Genomic DNA, 21,397 nt, shown 5'->3' with positions numbered 1-21,397 from the left:
AAGAAATAGAAGCCTTTCAAAGAGTTAACGCTCCAAGAAAGATGAGAGCCATTTTTGTATTCAGGTGTGCCTTTACTGTGGCTTCATGTTAATAAAAATTAGTCACCTTAATCAGATGCGTTGTGATAATTTAATTTATCCAAGACAATTTGTGGTATCATAAAAATTTTGTGGTATATGTGTTACCCAGTTTTAATTGTATAATACAACTAACTGTACTAGCGATTTATTAAATCTTTAAATATTTTTGTTTGACGCACCCGGCTAAGACAAAGACAGACAAACGTGAACAAAAAACTTTTTTAAGTGTAATATATATAAAATTGTTATAAATTATATCATGTTGAATGTATATAAATTATATCGTTTTAATATTATTTATTATATTTTAATTATATTTTAGGGTTGTACCTATATTTTATAAAATATTTTATAAAATATAGGCACAACCCTATAGATTGTAAATATTATATCTACCGATTAGACTTAAAATACTAAGAAACAAAACAGGATCAAATCGTATACCCTAGTTAAATAATCGAAAGCCATGGTGTGAAATGATATGTTGATCTGAAATAGTTCGGTCTGCGGTTACATACGTATAAACCGTAAAGACACGAGCTAGCTATCATCTTATGGTTAACATATTTTGCTCATATTAGTGTTTTTATTGACATTTAATAGTCCTCCAAAAACCTTCTGCTATAAAAAGCAGTAAATCTTCTTTATACATAAAATTTAATACCTTAAATATATACACGCGCGTAACTTTCGAAATAGCACATCAAATCATAAAAGAAAAAAAAAACAATACGTATAAAGTACCTACCCCTATAACAATTTCGAAACAAGCGGAGTGCAATTGAACAAAGTGTACATGCATATGCATGCATTAATAAATACTAACACATTAATTCGCAGTTAATAATTTCGTTAAAAAACCGAAGACCAAAAAACCTTGTCACTAGTTTGAAAATGGAATCACAAAAAAAATTAAAATTATGTCGCAAATGACTTGGCTTTTACATACATAAAAGATACAAAGCCAAACTAAGATAGTTTTCCTCTTTCGCTTTGCGGTCTGTTCATTTGACCGCGCACTTACGAATTTATTGCAAGCGAAGACGAACCACGGAAAATAGTGGCTGATTGTAACGAGTTGGGGGAAAGGCTTAATAAACTGAATAATATACTAAGGATTGTTAACATGGCGAGACAGTTTTCCTGTGCCGCATTATCGAGGGGAGTGGCTGGTTTAAATTTTGTCGAATTTCCAAAATCTTCGAAATATATAAAATAATAATGCTGTTTAATATCTTATAACTAGATTAATTTTAGGTTTTGGTATTATGTAATCGATTTTATCGACTGACTTATTAAAGTTCATAAAATTAATGTAAAACAAATTATATTGTGAAGGTGATCAGTATAAGCGATTGTTGTTGACGCAACTTCTAAAGATGTTTAACTTATTTTTTTTTTTGTTTAAAATGTCCAATTATAAAAGTGATGTACGCTAAAGGTAATTTTTGTCCGTCTGTCCAGTTTGTCCAGGAGTTGTGGTTTGTGGCTAGAGAAGTTAATGTTGCCCACACCGCCACGCCCATCGTATATTTTAATAAGATTAGCAAGATGCGTCTTAGACCATGTTAGTACTTCGATTTATGTTATACCTTTAAACTACTTTTAAATTTTTATTTCTTTAATTTTGAATAATACTATACCACAATTCTATTATAATTCTATATTTACATAAAAGTTTAGTCTTGTAAATGTATGAAAATATGAAATGTTAATCTCAAAATTGTATAATGAGTACGATAAATATGTTACTACTCAGAATAATCAGCGTGTGCTAGTAAATTATACGAAACTCGTACGAATGTGCATGTAACAGGGCGCGTGCTACAGTGGCGTGTGAAGGCTAATTCGTGCCCACGCCCGCCATTACATCCCACAGTAGCACACGGATTGTAACCGCAGCTATTGCCCCTCGATTTCTGCAGCCCCATCGATCTATAGTTTCGTTATCAAATTTTCACACGGACCCTCGCTCGCACCAAGATTGACTTTATTTGAGTAAGTGTAACCGCAGAAATACGCGCTGACGACTCTACCATCGGTAACCGATTGTTCAACGTTTTGTAATACAAAGCTCGGTCGGTTAGGTTTTTTTCAACAAAATAGTCCAACCGTCAGCGCTTACCGAGTGTTGTAATATGAAATAGAAGAAGTAGACGTATAGTAATGATCTTTGTAGCGACGGCGCTCGGTAGTCAATCAGCACCCGAGATATTGATCATAGAAATTGATCAATCAAATCGAAAATATTGGACCGGAAATGAGGTGCGATGTAATTTTACATTTTTCATTAAATTGAAAGTTTTCGAAATCGACTTTCATTTAATATTTTATTTACAGAAAGTATACGCAATATTGCCGTTGCATATTTTATTTATTTCGTCTCTATTAACGAAACTCACTCAATGAAATTTGCTAATTTACTCTAATATTTTTACAATTATAAAAAAGAAACCCAGTGTTAATATATAAATTTATTTTAAATAGAATATTTACAATTATATAAATCGGGACCATCATTTCTCTCGTAAAATTATATTTTTGTCAATTTGAAAATCGTAACTATTCATGAACAATAAGAATAATAAAATACTTCTAAATCTATGCACATCTAATGGTTTTCTAGTTCTGTGAGCGACGTTACGCAGGTTACGCTGCTGTAATGACATTGTGCCGCGTCCGTTTTTTTCTCTGGATCGCATTTGAAGTTATTGTTATTATTTTCTCTTGTTGCCTATCCTGAGGTCATTGACTCAATATACGCAGCATAAAGCCATTCACGAGATGAAAAAAAAAATGCTCCAAATAATATGAAACTCTACATAATACACAAAATTTTATCTAATTTATCTTAAAACATACTTTAGGACGTTGTAAAATTTTTTAAAACGTTTTTCATCATTATAAAAATGGTTATAATATTTATGACCGTGCCGTTACATTTTTAACTGTTATCGAAATCGACGCAACATTTTTGATCGTGTTAAAATAATTGCAATTATTTTCCATATCATTCACGCAATAACAAAAATCGTGTATTTCCTCAAAGCAGCGAAACAATCTGAAACAACAAACATATTATTCTAGTTCCAATAGTTATTACGATTGGTACGATATTGTTTATCTGGTCGTACGGTGATTGCCCTGGACGCAGCAAGGTGTTCCATCAGCTTGTAATTGGCCGATTCCGATTGCGGACCTCCGACTTGATCATTGGAATATAATATACACGTATCGATTCTTCTGACTACTGTATTATTGGGAGATGAGATTAAGCTTTGCTTCGAGAAACTTTGTGGGATTAAACGGTTAAACGTAATTTTATTGTCTATGCTTAATAATTTACTTCTTTTTTCTTTAGTACCTATAAAAGTTTTATAATGTCAGTTATTTTTTTTTAAAGTTATTTATCTTTTAATTTTACAACTAGCTAACACAAATTGTAAGGCTGTCCCTACAGGTACAGGTGAAAGTCTCAATCCCTTGCAAATAAAGTGTACAATAGGAGTTATTAAGGGTCTGCCATTGTGTAGGTATGTATACCAAGTTAATATTACACGTATATTTTTCCAGATAGAGATAAGAAAAAAAATTATATAATTAGAAATTTAACAAAGGAATGAGATATATTCTTGAAATTCTTGTGTTCTATGTTTTACGTCCTAACCTAAACAAGTACATTAAAAATTATAAAAAAAATATCATGTTAATCAATATTATACAACGTGTGATATAAACGTTGCATATAAAAAAATAACGATTTTTCGGTTTTATGTAATTTTACAGCAATTTAATCATAATAATATCATAATAACTTTATCATATTGGGTAAACTTGATCATTTTTAAGGGTTCACAAAATCACATAATAAGTTTTCATGTTATAATGTAAGTAATAATTCATATTATTGGTAGGAAATAGATCATTACGAAAGCGTGTTATAGTCAAGAATTGAACCAGCTACTGGGCTAACCTTGAATTATAGACAATATCATTTTTAAATTATAGTAAGCTTTGTTGAATACCGTATAAGTCGTGGCCTAATTCTATGTTGTTTATGAATGTAACAGTATATAAATATTATATATAATATATAAATATTACTGATAAATCAAAAAAGTATTGTAAAGTATATAGAAGTATAGTTACGACAATTCCCAGCGTAAACCGTTCTTCAATTATATTAAATACGTTATTATGACGACTATATAATTTTTATTTCTGCTGTAGTAAAGAATATAGACACCCCCTCTCTTCCTATGAGTGTCGTAAGAGGCGAATAAGGGATAACACGGTTTTGTTACCACATTGGAACTTAAAAAGCCGACCGATGGCGGGATAATCATCCAACTGCTGGCTTCGAAATACACAGGCCGAAGACAGGCAGCAACGTTTTCGGTGCAACAAAGCCAGCCCTGCGGTCACCAACTCGCCTGTTCAGCCTGGTGATTATGGGCAAAAGACATGAGTTCGCGCCATTTTTAGCGCGTACATGTGAAGACGTATGTCCAGCAGTGGACTGCGATAGGCTGAAGTGATATAATTTTTATATACAAGTCTATGTATATATTAATATAATAAAAGAAGTGATTAGAAAAGCATAAATACTTTTTCGTAATACAAAAAAGTAAATTAAGAAAAGTCTACTAATACAAATTGCCTAATCAAAAAAGACCAGTTGACATGGAGCGGAGAGGCTAATAATGTGCGTAATGGCCGTCATTAGGTGCGCGCGCGCAGATTGCCGCGTGCTGATGAAAGCTGCTGCTGGGATTACCTTGTAAACGCCCCACAGAATATAAACGAGAATTAAGAAGATATAGAACTGGACATATTAAACTTATTAATTTTATATGAGGGAAAAATTATAGTTTTATAAATGCCCCTATCTATATTAACCATAAACTGTTTCGTCACGTTTTTCACAACGGTCACTTTTTTTTAAATGATTTTTATGTGTGAAATCTGACGCTTTGGTAGAATGTAGAAGAAGTACAGAAGCAGTGATCTCAATCTATAGCTTTTTTATATCTGTTATGAGTATTTAAAACTTCTGTACTGTCCTGTATTGTAAATCAGTGTTTTTGAACTACAACAGTTTATTAATGAATATCATAAGCTAGGCTAGAATAAAATCATGCTATATTTCATCGTAGGCTAACCATCTGGTGACGAGTATTTAACCGCGAAGGGTGCCTCGGTTATACAAAATAAGGATATAGTGTTATTAACTTGCTTTTGTCCACACAAGTGTTTTTTTACTTGTGTTTTTTGCAATTTATTCGTATTATCAAAGAACTTTATTCAATAAATTTACTATAAGCTTATTGATTTATATTTAATATATTGACCTCGAAGGAGTTTGTTGGTCAAAAGCAACAACTGAGGATACTAATGTGAGCTTCATATCGTGCGTTTTTTAGTTGTCATTAGTTATAAAACTAATTATAATAAATTTTGAATAAAACATTATTATGATATTAATATCAAATGAATAAATTGTAGAAAATATGTTTATTCATTTACCTATTATCATAAGTACGAGGTAAAAATCAATTATTATACCTTGAAAACAGTATTATAAAATAAATTCATTTGTAGTAAGTGGACTCGTCAAAAACAACCCACTGGAAAGATACCGATTAATGATTAACTTACAACTGTAACGTGATTATAAGAGCGAGCTATTTTAGAAGAAAGTGGGCTATTTTAGAAAGGACACAATATAGTAATGTTAAAGATTTTATAAAATAATGTAATTAGTGTAATAATTTATTAGTGTCAGGTCTAGAAGATTCGCTAGTTTACATCAGTGTTCGTCTCTCGGTAAATAAGGCGGCAGTCAGTTAGGGTTGTGATTGTGAGTGCAATAAGCGCAGAAGTTAATACATTTAGCGGCTCAGGACACTTGCATAGTTATTTAGAACATAATTATGTTGAAATTAGTCCTACTATGACGCTAGATTTATGCAGAGAAAATTAGGTACATACTCTAAAGAGTTGGAAAAACTGTTAATATACATTCAATACTGAGTCAGTGAATCTGTGAATTTGATGTATTAATTTATTATTTCTAATACCCAGTAATTAATATTTACATGTATCGATATAAATAAGATGTATAATCTTTGTAAATAGAGCAAGTTTAAATTAAATCTGTCTGTTTCAGAGTGTATTGTTTATTGGTAGTTTTGCTTTCAAACATAAAAATAAGCTATCAATCCTAAATATATCTATATATCTCTATCTAATAATCTCTTCTCTAACTATTATACTCTTAATTCTCGATTTTGAATATGTAACCGTTTTGGATAGTCAATGACAAAAAAATAAAAACATTTTGAAATCAATTAATAATGTTTAAAAAAAAAAAACAGCCTCCTATAGAACCTTCTAAATTTTGAAATAGTTAAAGAAAAACAATGTGGACCTAATGTTAAAAAATTACACAATATCCTTATTTCTTACCTTCAGGTGGTAAGTTAGCATTGGGCTTATATTCTCGTTCCTCGTGCGAGAGCGACCGCAGCGTCCTCGACGATGACTTGTACTCCATCTCGCGGAGCGCCATCGATGAGCCGGAGATAAAAGGCCGTTGGAAGCCGATCGTCCTGATTTGATGACTCGATGCATTTGTGCCTAGAATAACTAATGATTTTAATGAAATAGGAAACGAAAACGGTTAGTTAGTGTATTTTAGCAGGTTATTCTTTAATTAAGTTGGAAATCAGAATCAGATATTATCGAATAATATATTATTAGGTCAATGTGTAAAAGAGTTATGAATCTATAATAATTATTGTAATTTCATTGCTATCAAAAAGGTATGTAATGTATTATATTCTATATAGGTACACTAATTTATTATGACGAGCAAATTAATTACTGCTATATTTTACACATTATTTTATAATTATAATATTAATTTAATGTAGATATATTTATTACACTTTAATATATTTCTTAATGTTTATAAATATTATTTATAGCAAGATAGAATTAATTTAAATTCAGAACATTTTATTAGAATAACAATATAACATAAACCAACTTCCGAAACAAAAAACAAAAAAACACGAACGCATTTCCTGGGTTCAAATGAAATAGCCATGTGTCAGTCACCTTATTAGTAACAAAGTTTTTATTCTTCAAAATAAATAATGACAGGTTGCGCGCCGAAATCCCTAGCGCCGGTATTTGAAAGACACCGCCATTATTAGTTCGATCCCCACAGATGAAAAAATGTGCACATAATTAGCTTATGAGTTTACACAATGTAACAAAATACGCTACAATTATGCCGTGAAATCGACTCAAACAAATTTAAAGTTAATTCTTACTATACAAAAATTTAGAGATTTGACTTTATATTAATCGATAAAATTTTCCAGCACTTCTAGTAATTAATATTTTTTGTACTTTTACAAGTTATGTCATTGAATTTTTAAGTAATAAATGTAATTGTAAAAAGTAATTTCCGTATATTTTATTTTAAAATAAGTATTTATAACTTTAGTTTATTTTTATTTTTAGTTAAATTGTATAATATCGACAATAATAGGATTAAACTACACACTACATTATCTATTCATAGGTAGATTAAAAAAGTATAAGCTAATTAAATAAAATGTATTCCCTATCCTATTGCAATCATTAATTGAATTGTGTAAAACAATATTTTCTTTTTATTTTAGAAAATACTAAAATTGTATCGATAGTCGATAACAGATTAGATAAAGGCACATCACGATAAAAGAGGGTCAGTTCGAAGCGGCTTACATCGGGGCATCTACAAATTAAGTCTATTAACGCAAACTTTTAAGTCCCTTGTGCGAGATCTTCCTTTCTTGTCCGGCAGAGTTGAGGCTTATACGCTAAGTACCTCTTTTGTTCTCAACTCTTTGTTTGGGATATCAGTGCTATAAGCACGGTTTTCATTTTGCCGTTTATTTATGTGCGTCGTGATTATAGTTTAATGAACATTACTACTTATTATTGAGCCATGTATTAAGTTTAGTTAAAATAACGTATTTTCTAACATGCTATACCTTTCATGGTTAAAGTTTTGAAAACTAGCAGATTTTTTAAAATCGGATTACTACTACATCTGGTCTTAGTGCATTCAAACATACATTCTCTTGTTTTGTATTATATCTCGTCGTATTCTTCTATCCTATATATGAGTGTATGTGTAATATATATTATGTTATCAACCTAACCGCAAAAATAATGTATCAACGCTATCAAACTGTAGGTTATAATATATATATTTACAATAATCTAAGAATTCTAGAACTGATTCGTGCTGTCAAGAAGTGTACATATACTACTATTTACTACAGTCCATAAGGACGTATAAGTCAACACTTTTTTGACACTTGGTCAAAAAATATAAAATTTCCAACACTCTTAATCAATCATTATTATTAGTATTTGTATTCGTAAAATATTGCATGAATAAGTATTTAGTTCCATCATTGTTCGAATTTTTGCTCAGTTCTTAAGATTTTCCCAAATTTTCCCAAGTCCGCTTCTCGCTTTTTTCTTTTCTAACGTTATCAAAATTTTATTTATACTAATAGCTTAAAAATAAAGCGAAACAAAAATACTATTTTATCTTATCTATAATAATTTAGAGAGAGAGTTTTAGAGTTAGAATGAATGTCGTTGTCATCTGATTACCGAAGTGCGGAATTACCTTAAATGATCGTAATTAATTACGTTTCAAATGAAAAAAAAAAGTTTATTTCATATGAAACGTAATTAATTACGATAACAGTGGAATCGAATAAAATAATGATGTATGTATTCTTTTTTGTTTAATAAAATTTTTATACAAAATTTGATTTCAATTGTTTTTTAGGTATTGTTGCCATATATCTATTATTATGTACTGTGTATTTGTTTGAGCCACAGATATTTTTTTTTGACTCAAATTCAACTCAAATGTAAAAAGGTTCTGAAAAAAGTCTACGCTTACTTTTTTATTATTACCCGACTCAATAAAGAACAGGAAGGTATAATTATTATCGCGCAGGTGGTGACCAGGATTCAGGCTCTCGAGCTGCAGGTGACCTTAGATAAGACGGAGGTCCTGGCCTTTCACAGGCCCAGGGGCGCACCCCCACCCGGGACGTTGATAGTCGTCGGAGGTACCCCCATCGCCGTCGGGTCGACGATGAAGTATCTATGGATCGTTCTCGACGGTCGATGGAGGTTCGATGAACATTTCCGGCGGCTGGCCCCGAAACTTCTAGTCGCTGCCAGGGCACTCGGAGGCCTACTGCCGAATCTGAAAGGGCCCAGCGACAAGTGCCGACGCCTCAACATAGGAGTCGTGCAGTCGATGGGGCTATATGGCGCACCGATCTGGGCAGACGCACTGTGCACCCGTAACGTGAAGTTGATTCGCAGGTCACAACGTGCTATCGCGCTGCGAGCTGCAAAAGCGTACTGCACGGTGTCCTACACTGCATCGTGCCTTCTCACCAGCAGCCCCCCGTGGGAATTAGAGGCCGAAGTCCACGCATCGGTCTTCTGGCACGTAATGGAGGCGCACCTAAGGGGGGAACCGCCTCTTTCGCAAGAGGTCGCACGATGGAGGAGAGCGGCTCGCGACGATCTCCTCCGGAAGTGGTCGGTGAGCCTGGAGGACCCAAAGATGAGCCGGAAACTATTGGCGGTAATTCGGCCCGTCCTACGTGGCTGAGTCGATAGACGACACGGTGCGGTATCGTTCCACTTGGCGCAGATGCTGACTGGGCACGGCTGTTTCGGTCGCTATCTGTGCCGAGTGTTGGGGCGGGAGCCGACGTCGGGATATCAGCATTGCGACGTCGGCGCCGAGGACACGGCGGAGCATACGCGCGTTGCCTGCCCAGCGTGGAGTGCGGAGCGCAGTGCCTTATTGGTAATCATCGGAGCGGATCTCTCACTGTCGGCCTTGATTGTGGCCATGGTTGGCAGTGAGGAAAGCTGGGATGCAGTTTCCACCTTCTGCAGTGCCGTAATGCTGCGGAAGGAAGCGGCTGAGCGGGAGCGGGAACAGGATCTAAACTTGCTCCCAAGTCGTCGCGAAAAGCGCGGTCGGCGACGCAGGCTTACCTAGCCAACCTGCCGCCCTAACGCCGGACCAGCGGGTGATATACCGGGGGATTTATCATCCGCATTTCACAGTCCCAAAGAGGAAGGCAACCTTAGTGTTCTAGGGAGCCTCTCGGAAGTCGCTTTTGGTGATGGGCCTTAATTGGGCAACACCGGCAGGATCGCGGAAGTGCTTAGCGTCCCCGTGATCCCACCCCAGGCGAGCGAAGGAACACCCCAGAGGTTTTAGTCCGTGTGAATCGGACATACCTTCCAGCTTCCCCGGGCTGGAGGCATCCGTTAGGGGTTTCCTCTGGGTCAAAAAAAAGGTATAATTATTACCTTAGGTACGGTAGGATCATAAAGTGTGTACTATATGTATATATTTATACAGCATTATAGAACTGTTTAAGTATTTATCTAGAACTTGATTACCTTAACCGATGTTAATAAAAATATTTTTTTCAATTCGTGGAAGTGTTGTCTGTCTTTAATGTCATAGGTTATATGACGTCATCAAACTCACATATGGTTAAAAACTAACATTTTTTTGTCAAAATAGGTATAAATTACTTTCAACTTTTTTTGTAATTTTAATGTAGCGAGCACAGGTCAATTCTAGGGTTCCATAATTTCAGAACCATATAACTAAGATTTTGTTATCCGTCTGTCTGTCTCAGAACTGTCAGTATCTTTAAAATTATAAAAGCTAAGAACTGGATTTTTTACAGAATATTTATTCTAATAAAAATACTACACGGACAACAAGCAATGAATTAAATTCAACATTCATGGGGGTACAACCAATCTCTTTTATCTTCACCTACTTTTATTTAAATATATGTATAGTATAGTAAATATATGTACAGTATAGTGTTACGGAACTTTCATATACATATCTGCTCAAACTTACCAAGTTGTATACATATTAGTATAAACAGTCGGAACAGAAGATTTTATTGAATATTTGTCTCGACCGTTCGTTTTCCGTCAGTACAAAGGTGATCCAGGAGCAGTTGCGTTGCGTGCGTGAGTGAAACTTATTACTGGTATAATTCCACTATTGTTTGCCGTCGGCTCTGCTACTCCATATGGCGTAACGTGCTTTTTTACCTTCCGACAGCCAATTTCGATAGTTCGAGCCTTTTAAACGAGTCCTTAGTTTCGCGTGACTGCCTGGATGGCAATAGCGGAAGGCGAAGGCATCATTATAATTTTCATTAATACGTCATAATTATGATATTTCGTAATATTAAATCGAAATTGTTTTTTTTAAAGTCCATAACAATATTGTCAATAATACTCTACTGTGAATCATATTAGGGTATAAATGCTAATGACAATATAACTCTATAACTTTTTTTTTGAGTACATAAAGAAAGAACACTCTGAATCAATATACATATTTTTAAATATTAAAAAATATTTATTAAATTTAAACTGTGATGTTTTAAAATAATTGCGAAACGAAACGCCAAGTAATCAACATTGAATTACAAAATTGTAATCGGTGTGAAACAATAAAACATAACCGAAACTATTATTATAAATATTCCTGAGCGTCCTTCGCCGGATGACCTAACGATATATCACCACACCAGGTCCCGTGGGAAGAAAATTGTTATCTACTAGTAGATAGCAACGCCGCAAACATTGTATCGTGTATGAAAATTATATGCGATAATAATAGAACTGTCCATAAAATATTTTAATTGTTTACGTCTCTCGTGTGGTTTTTGTAACAGGGCATCGAGTAATAACAAAATTTTACCCCGGCCAATGACGTGTGCATCGATTTATGTTTAATTTAGTTTTATATTAAATACACACGGAGGTTTAACTATGAGTGAATGATTATTATTATTTGTTTTAAATTTATAAATAAGTTTATGAACGTTTAATTTACGTAAATACGAATAATTAGCCCGAGTTAGTAGTACATAACGTAATTAGTAATTCCATTTCTTTAAAATTTTGGTGTATAATTGTGTTTGCAGGCAAACGAAAAAAATCGACTTTAATTATATCGACAAGTAATACAACGTAGGTAGACGAAAAAATAGTCAAGTAAATACGCATTATCAAAGATTACTCCAAAATTTGTAATCAGATCTCGATGAAATTTAAATATGACCACATGATACACCTGCTTTCGATTAAACTAAAAATCATCAAAATTGGTATAACCAGTAAAAAGTTATGCGGGTTTTCAATTTTCCTTCGATTTCTCTGGGATCCCATCATCAGATACTGGTTTCTTTATCATGGTAATACACCAGGGATATCTCCTTTCCAACAAAAAAAGAATTATCAAAATCGGTTCATAAGCGACGAAGTTATCCCCGAACATACATTAATTTACGGTCGAATTGAGTAACCTCCTCCTTTTTTGAAGTCGGTTAAAAAGAACCGGGTTCTCTGATTTTTTATTACACTGTATATAATATAAAATATAGATATATACGAATTGCTATAAACTACATTGTATATTAGTGAGTACGAGAAATCGTATGATTTACTTTGTAGTCAATATCGATATTTTTTCTAATGTTGACTTAATTTATCTTACTTAGATGATTAAATCACATCAAATTAGTTTCACTTTTTTATATATTTGTGTTTAGAATCCCTTTGGACTTCCCTTTGGACAACGGGAATAAAAAGTACCTACTAATTTCTTATAACTAATAATGATTAGTGATAAAACATTTATTATTTAATAAAATAATTGGCAGCTATAAGTAACTTTGAAGACATAATATATGTCTCAACGAAGTGTGTCGCTACAGAAACCTGTTCATATCAGATGAAAATAATTTATTAGAATCGTGGCAAGTTTTGTGTAAACAACAAAGCATTGTATAAATATCAAACTAACAATGTTCTTATGTATAAATAAATACTTATCGAAGTGTCTTAAATTGATTTTGAACTTATGTGCACATTTTTAACCATTAAGGTACTTAATTGTAATTTTTATTATTATATATTTATAATTGTTATTATTACTAAGTCTAAGTTTTTTTTATTTTCGAAAAATGTAATAGAAATTTACTTACTAGTTTTAGAGCGAGGCTCTCGAGGTCCATCGACCGTAACTTTGATGGCTTTTTGGTATGTTGCTACTTGAGGTGGCGTCGTCGATATTGTTATTGTTAACGAAAAACTTTTCCCTGTAACAAAGACAATAAAAACTTACTAATATTTACTATTACACCTAAAATAAGTTGTATATATTTTTTATACTGCTGGGTCTGCAAACAAGCGTACGGCTTACCTGATGGTAAGCGATTACCGTAGCTTATAGACGTCTGCGACACCAGAAGAATTGCGAGCGCAGTCCTGACGTCACCTCCAGGAGCTCTGGTCACCTTACTCACCAACAGGAACATAACACTGCTTGTAAACAGTATTATTTAGCTGTGATCTTCTGTAAGGTCGACGTACTACCCTAGTCGGGCTGCTTTATATTTTGTGTAGGAAATTTCCTAATGTGCCCTACCTCAGTTAAAATTTATTTGTCTATGTGTAAGTAAGTACATATCTTTATTATATTTTAGTACCACTAGGGTGACAAACAAGCATACAGTTCTGCTGATGGTAAGTGGCTTCCGTAACATATGGGCGCTTGCAACACCAGGAAACTTACAAACACGTTGCAGACTGTACCAACGACCAGGACCATTCAGGAGCTCTGATTAGCTTACTCACCACAGAAGCACGATACTACTAACTTGAGATAAGTGTTTTTTGACTTTGAACTTATGCAAAATTAAGGTATTTTTTTCAGGTCAGGTTGTTCACAGTTTAAACAAGACACTTTCTGCTTCGTTTCGCCTCAATAACTCAACAATAAAATCTTATATATAAAATTCTCGTGTCACAATGTTAGTTGACATACTCCTCCGAAACGGCTGGACTGATTTTTATGAAATTTTGTGTGCGTATTGAATAGGTCTGAGAATCGGCTAACATTTATTTTTCATACCCCTAAGTTATAAGTGGGGGATTAAGGGGTTAATAACATATATGGCAAAACACGCAACGTTGTTTTGCTAGTATAGTATACTCATACAATTTTATTACACAACTGACACATATTTTACTTTGGCTTAAAAAAAATAGAAACTTCACATTTACTTATATTATTTATGGAATATTATTTAATCGTTTGGCCCCATTGAAAGCCACTACTAAATTATGAAACTCATATTATGAGTACACAGCTATCATAATAGGAAATAGAGTGTTGGAAAAATATAAATGATTATGAAATTTTTGGTTTTGCTTGTTAATTAATATACCAAAAATTAGCGCGAACTCAACGAATATCTAATTAAAATGCACATTAAATTAACAATGTTCCTATTTAGGGAAGCCAGTAACAAATTCAAAATAGGTTGATGTATGTTAAATATTGTTGAATGACACCCTCACGTATGTTGCACATCCAGGACTATTGCAAAATGTGTAGGGCTGGCATTATCCTTAAGCTTACGTCAAGGATAATAATAGAAAAAGTGTATGTTAAAAAAATAAACAACTTAACATTTTAAGGTTGATAATTGAATATATTTTAGATTTTTACTTAAATGATTTTTTCTAATAATCATTTTTTTTATTAATGAGATAATAATGTTTAATGAAAACAAAAAATGAACAAAAACATGTGTCACATTCTCATCTCATTAAAAAAGAAGCTACTATAATTTACTATTATGATATATAAAATGATATTAGATTTTTTTTCGATTTTCAACCCGATTACCTATTTACACCAGTTTGACTAATTCAATACCATCTTCACATGTGTAGCACAGCCGAAAGAAATGTACGAAAGCCTTAGGGCTGTCAACGTGAGCGTTAACACCACAATAACAAGTAGCGTAGAACTATCACAAATAAAAAAGCTACATGTTATCATTAAAACGACAGCCCTATGACCAGCCGATGGAAAATAGCGAGCTTTTTGGGTGCACGATTTGCGGTCGCCAGTAATGAATGCACCGATAAATACGGAATAAAATTACAGTTAAAATGAGTGGATTAACATGTCTAATGCAGATAATTCGCGTGTAGCGCACTCGATTTAGTATAAATGATTGATTCATCCTGGCTCGTGCCGGTCGCGCTATTATGAATTCCTTTTTGCATTAGGAGCTTTTAGTAAGGAATTTCGTAATTAACTTTATAGTTTTAGCTTGTTGCTGACTACTTTATAAATATATATGTTTATTTTTGAGGTATCGTATACTTATTAAGCTGTTCGTATTTATAAGGAACCGTACAATCATCACATATCAGGCTATCGCAGTCCACTGCTGGACATAGACCGCCACAAGTTCGCGCCAAAAATGCCGTGAACTCATGGCGTACCCATAGTCCCCACACTGGGCAGGCGGGTTGGTAACCGCAGGGCTGACTTTGTCGCACCGAGAACGCTGTCGCACCGAGGACGCTGAATTGAATGAGGAATGCCTAAATGTGGAGTATATTTTTACATGATATCAATGATATACAATTATAATTGTCTAACCATTGCACGATAAAACTTGTCCTATAGTTTTTAAAGAACTCGTACCCTAACGCACAGCGTCAGTATCGGTTGTTTCAAACGATTTAAATTCCCATATGTTTTTATACTTCGGGCCTTACATTGTTTCTTAAGGAGGATACTCCAAAAACTCACCCAAAGCTACGTTATCTACAGGAAATTTACATAAATGATTACGTTTCAATTCATAGAGGCTACTTAGTAACTATAGATATATTTAAAAATAGGTAAAATCTCGAATGAATTCGCGCCTTACATATTGTGGATATTATATAGTATTTAGATATATATAGGTATAGTATTAGGGTATATAGCTTTTTAATTTTTTATGACTGCTAATAATAACCAATCATAGCCTAACGAGTCTTATATTATGAAAATCGACGTCAAGTTGATGATATACTACAGCATGTTAAATGACTTGTTCTTCTTTCTACATGTTATTTTACCACTGACTTTAAATATGATCATATCATGTCATGGATTTTTCGACTACATCCATGTGGTTTTAATGTATTCTTGATTTTTGTGTTTTGACTATCAGCTTTTTAAATAAAAACAGGTTTTAATTTAAATAATTGATATTATAATCTGTTAAAGATCTTAGGTTTTCCCGTGTTGACATATAGGTATAGCTACTGTTTTGGTATGATGAGCCATAGTCTAAAGTTTGATCTATAGTAGTTGTAGATATAAAAATTCGCCATTTAGAAGAAGGATAGGAGCTTGATCCATATACGAGTACATAGTAGTGTATTTTATATCGTCGGGGAAAAAGTTTCTTCGTATTTTATTTAGAAATTTAAAGTAAGATTTTACAAAATTTATTTATATCAATCTCTAGTAATAATTAGTATCTGTGTACCATTTTGTTCGATAACTTGCTGCCATCTTTAAGTTGGTGATAGAATTCCGTTACTGTAGAAATTTTGGGACTTCTTATTAAAAAACTGCAACAAGTAGTTGTAGTAGTAGTCGATCCTCTCTTGATCTTAACTTTACACTATCTAGAGAAAGAAAATCTGAAAAGACTGAAACAGACGGAAATCGGGTGATGCAAGATCGGGACTATATGGTGGATGCATTAAAACTTCCCAGTCAAACTCTTTCAATTTTCGTTGGGTGTCTAAAAACGTATTCGGGCGCTGTTGTGATAAAAGACCACACATTTTCTGTTAATTAACTCTGGCTGTTTATTCTCAATTTTTTGCTAAGTCTCATCAGCTTCTGACAGTAGAAACCCGAATCGATGGTTGTGTCTGGCAGTAAAAGCTCAAGCTTATTGCGTGTCAAACCGATTTTCGCGATTGTCTCTGCAGCTTGATTGACCTTTGACTATAATCTCCTTTGGACATTATTATCGTTGGTTATCTACTTATCGTCACCTCAATTAATCTCTTCAAATATGGTTCGATATCATTACGTTTTACGAGAGAATCTTAAATGTGTACACGGTCCATTAGGTTTTTTTCAGTGAGTTCTTGTGGCACCCATGTATCGAGCTTTTTTGTGTAGCCAGCCTTTTTCAAATGGGTAGAAACTGTTTTATGGTCAGATATCGTAACTACTCAAATATAGATCTAGCTCCACTTTTTCAGAAATGTCGTCAGGTTTATCCTTAACTGGGCAACCAGAGCGAAATGAATCTTAGACATAAAAGTTTCCAGACTGAAAGCGCTTGAACTAATTTCGTGCTTCTCACACTGACACTGCACTAGTCCAACGTCACAAATTTTTTTCTTATCTTGACTCGCATTCTTTTCTCTTTTTTAAAGTAACACTTTAAAATGTACTGATTTTTTTGTTGGATTCACCCATTTTGGTGGACCGAAAAACAAATGATGAAAGTGGCGGGAAACTCTTTTTACTTTTCAATTTCATTTTTAAAACGTCAAATTTTCATGGTATCAAAACCAGCCAGTTACAAAGAACACAGTCAAAAAGATTTTATTGTAACTTTTTACTAGGAAATACGAAAAGACTTTCTATACCTACAAGTTACTATTATGTTATATACTAGCTGATATTGTCCTGTCTTGAGAACTGTCAAACGCGCGAAGTTGAAGAATTTGCAACTATTTTCGAAATTTTTTCAATAAAAAACCTTCTCCAACGTATTAAAAATTAATAAAAAAATTGACAGTAATTGATCCAGTCTTAATTTTTATTTATAATGTCTATTATAAATATTTTAACCATTACTACCTTATCATATACTTCAAAACAACACATTATAAAAACCTACATATAAATAATAGATAGCTGATAACTACATCGATTTGTTAAATTTCATTGCGGTTTCGACCGATAACGATACGTGTGCAAACCATTTCCTGATATACGATGCGAGTTAAGACTTGTTTTAATTATATGTATGACACAACGATAAACGAAAATATAAAAAAAATATACATATATGTAGTCCTAACAAATTGGTTTCAAGTAAAACAAAATATTGCCAGATAACGTTTAAACACTATGAAACACTATATAACATCAAACATGGATGTTAAAGTAATCTTTACATACAAATATAAAATTAACTTTTCAAATTTTTGATTTGTATGTTTAGTATCGTCTTTCTCATACTATATTTTGCTCGCTCGAAATATTATTATAAGCTATTGTGTAAAAAATATTGTATTTTGATGCCCTGTATAGCTGTAAAGGTAAACCGTATTGGATCATATGTGTGCATGTGTAATTGCAAATACCTACACTGCTATATTTAAAAGCTTTATGTACAATACAGTCAAAAATAAATTTCAAATATTTTAAAATACTTTTAGCAGAACATAAATACATGTGTATATCAATTAGAAACAAAATAAAATAGTAATAATAATAATAATGAATAAATATCTTATAACATACACACACGGTCGTCTGTTCCTACGATAGACAATGCTTGTGCTAGGTAGCATCCGACTGTTAGAACATTTTTTTGTGAATTGTCTTACTCGTATGTGTATCTCTTTCATTCTACCAATTATTATTCAAAACTAATAACGAACTTTTAACGAATTAACTTTGATTCACTATTAGACCTAGAAACATCGACTGAGTATAACTATGAAAATAAAGTTCATGTTTCTCCTATATGATAATATCGGGTAAGTCAAGTAATACGTGACCTGAATAAAGCTACGTGATATACTGTTCGTCATTTTATATTTTCCGTCCGTGAGATCTCAATATCGGTGTCGCTTTCTCGTCACAAAGCAACATTAGAGCGACGACGATGGGACATTGCAATACCCAAACAAATCACCATAAAACATTGGCCGCTAAACTCCAAAGGCGTGTCGCGGACGATGTGAAATATTGCATTTAAAATCGCTATTAAACTTAATGCATTTCGCGCGATCACTCATCAAGAGTTTAGGACCTAACACAATACGTGCGAGGCTATAAAATTAAACATTGTATATGAACGGTCGTCTCCAGGAGGTGTTGAGAGAGCCGCGTGAAATATTCAATTATTGCGCGCGGGCGCAGGTGGGTTGTGGAGTGAGGGTAGGGACGGAATGGCAGCCATCTTGATTTACGATCGAGCGTAAATCCTAAATGACATTTGTGAGAGAAGATTACTCGCGTACCGATGCTTATATAGTGGCAGTGAAAAAAATCCTGATTACGTAGTGAATTTGTCACTTAAAGATTACAGCTGATTCAATAAAAAAATAACAAATCTTCAAAAAAAAAATAACAACAATCAAAACATTGTCTTCCAATGAAAAAAAAAAGCAGTCAAGAACATCGTTGAAAAGGTTCATTAATCCCATCTGTTGCTATCAAATCTACGTTTGCATGAACAAAAAGAGGAGACAAAGTTGTATGATGATGACCGCTATACAAAATGATTTGGTCACACTCTGGTCACGACGTTTACGTGCCGACCGCTCGCTCCTAATTATGTGTTCAGGCTGATGATGAGATTGAGGAACGATAGTTTTTTTTTTATATCGAATTTGCGTTACAATTTTTACGTTCATTTCATTTGGTTTCTACTACAAGTATATTTTATTCATGTAATCAAATAATACCAACGTTTACGTCCGTAGTTTTGTATCTATTATATTAATGCAAGTATACAAAACCTTTAAACGTAAGGCCTTATTGGTAAACAGTCCCTTTGTTTTGGAAGGCAATTAGTTGCAGCAATTATATAATTTGTACAAATAGAGGGAAATATAATACACATTGTCAACCATTATTGCAAGTATTGAATACTGTAGGGGAAAACAGTTTAGAACATATGTATATTTAAAATCCATACGTACACAGAGCATAAGTAATATTGTCAAATATTCTTGCAAATATCAAAGACCGATGTGCGAAAAACCGAGTAGAACTATTTCAAACATTACTTCATTATTACAAAATTATTCATTTGATCAAGAAAAAAAAAAATGATTAGACGTTCTAATAAAAAACTAATACGATGAATCATTGTTCATAGTTATAATCGAAATTATGAGATGGTCAATATATCGATATATATTTTTTTATCCTTCATCGATATTAATAACAACAATATCGATATCCAAAATTGGTGCACACCAGTGCCCGCTTGTCTGATCGCATCAAGTCGCATTAGAGCTGTTGTGATGTTATGTCATAACCATGCCACTTCACTACTGGTGTCGTCTTACGTTCCCTACCCGACCAAACAAACTTGAGAAAAAATATATCCTATTATGATGCACCCAAAAACCATAACAACTGATACGGTGTCATCCGATTTCGATATGTAAAGTGACTAAAACTATTAAAAAAAAAGTCTGTATAGATCTACTGCGTAGACACACATAAAGACTGCTCGACACATGATTAAACTAATAATATATTGTTACTGTATTGTAGTGAAAAATACATAAATTTCCCATTACCGAGCAAGTGCTTTTTCTAGGGGTTGCAATTCTGGTATTATAATTGTCACATTGGCAAAACAGTGGTCGATTAATAAGTCTATTGTGTATGTTTTGACAGGTTTATTATGAGTTATTGTTTACAAATTAAATTTAACCAATAATCTGACTACTTCTTAAAATCAATAATAAAATAACTTCTTAATTAATATCACTGGATCGATAGTAAGAACACGATTTAAATAGCTTCAAATAATAAGTTAGAAGGAGCCCATTTTCCATAGTAATTCTGCTCCAATTAGGGAGCACAATAAATTCTCGGTCATTGACGTTCCATCATTTTCAATTTTAGAACGTCAATCTTTTCCAAGGTAAAATAGTTACCAAGAACTGGTATACTCTCAAATAAAGTGCGAAAGTACCTACGTCATGACAGAATAACATTAACGGAATGGATATTTAGCCATTTATAATTGTCAATTGTAACAGTACCTTCTAAAGAAACTACTTTTGATCTGAAATTTTGTTTTTTTCGAAGTAAACACTAGCTACAAATGTCTTCGCAAGCGAAATTGTTCAAGACAACTTGTTAAATATGCACATATATATAACGATTTCTATTTTCGATTATCACTTTCGATAGTACGGTTATGAATATGTCGATAATATTAGAGTAACAGCAACAGCAATACACAGGCGGTAGTAATGAGCTAACAATATTACTAATAATTATGCAAATTAAGTTAGTAGCGTAATCGTTTGATTAAAGTAAATTATTGCAGTTATTTAGTAATAGATTTAAATAGTT

The 21,397-nt window shown here is 33.1% G+C and overlaps 1 protein-coding gene across 1 annotated transcript in view; it reads right to left on the bottom strand.

Moving 5' to 3' along the window:
• LOC123660473 (protein lozenge-like) overlaps nt 1-21,397 on the bottom strand; it is a 58,786-nt gene that overhangs the window by 22,538 nt on the left and 14,851 nt on the right. The window contains exons 3-4 of the mRNA XM_045595545.1: nt 13,224-13,337; nt 6,550-6,720 (exon numbers count right to left, since the gene is read on the bottom strand). Of these exons, the coding sequence (XP_045451501.1) occupies nt 6,550-6,720; nt 13,224-13,337 (285 nt within the window). The remainder of the gene's footprint in view (nt 1-6,549; nt 6,721-13,223; nt 13,338-21,397) is intronic.

This window comes from Melitaea cinxia, chromosome 15 (genome assembly GCF_905220565.1).
Source record: "Melitaea cinxia chromosome 15, ilMelCinx1.1, whole genome shotgun sequence".
NCBI lineage: Eukaryota > Metazoa > Arthropoda > Insecta > Lepidoptera > Nymphalidae > Melitaea > Melitaea cinxia.
This window is presented reverse-complemented; position numbering and strand designations above follow the sequence as displayed.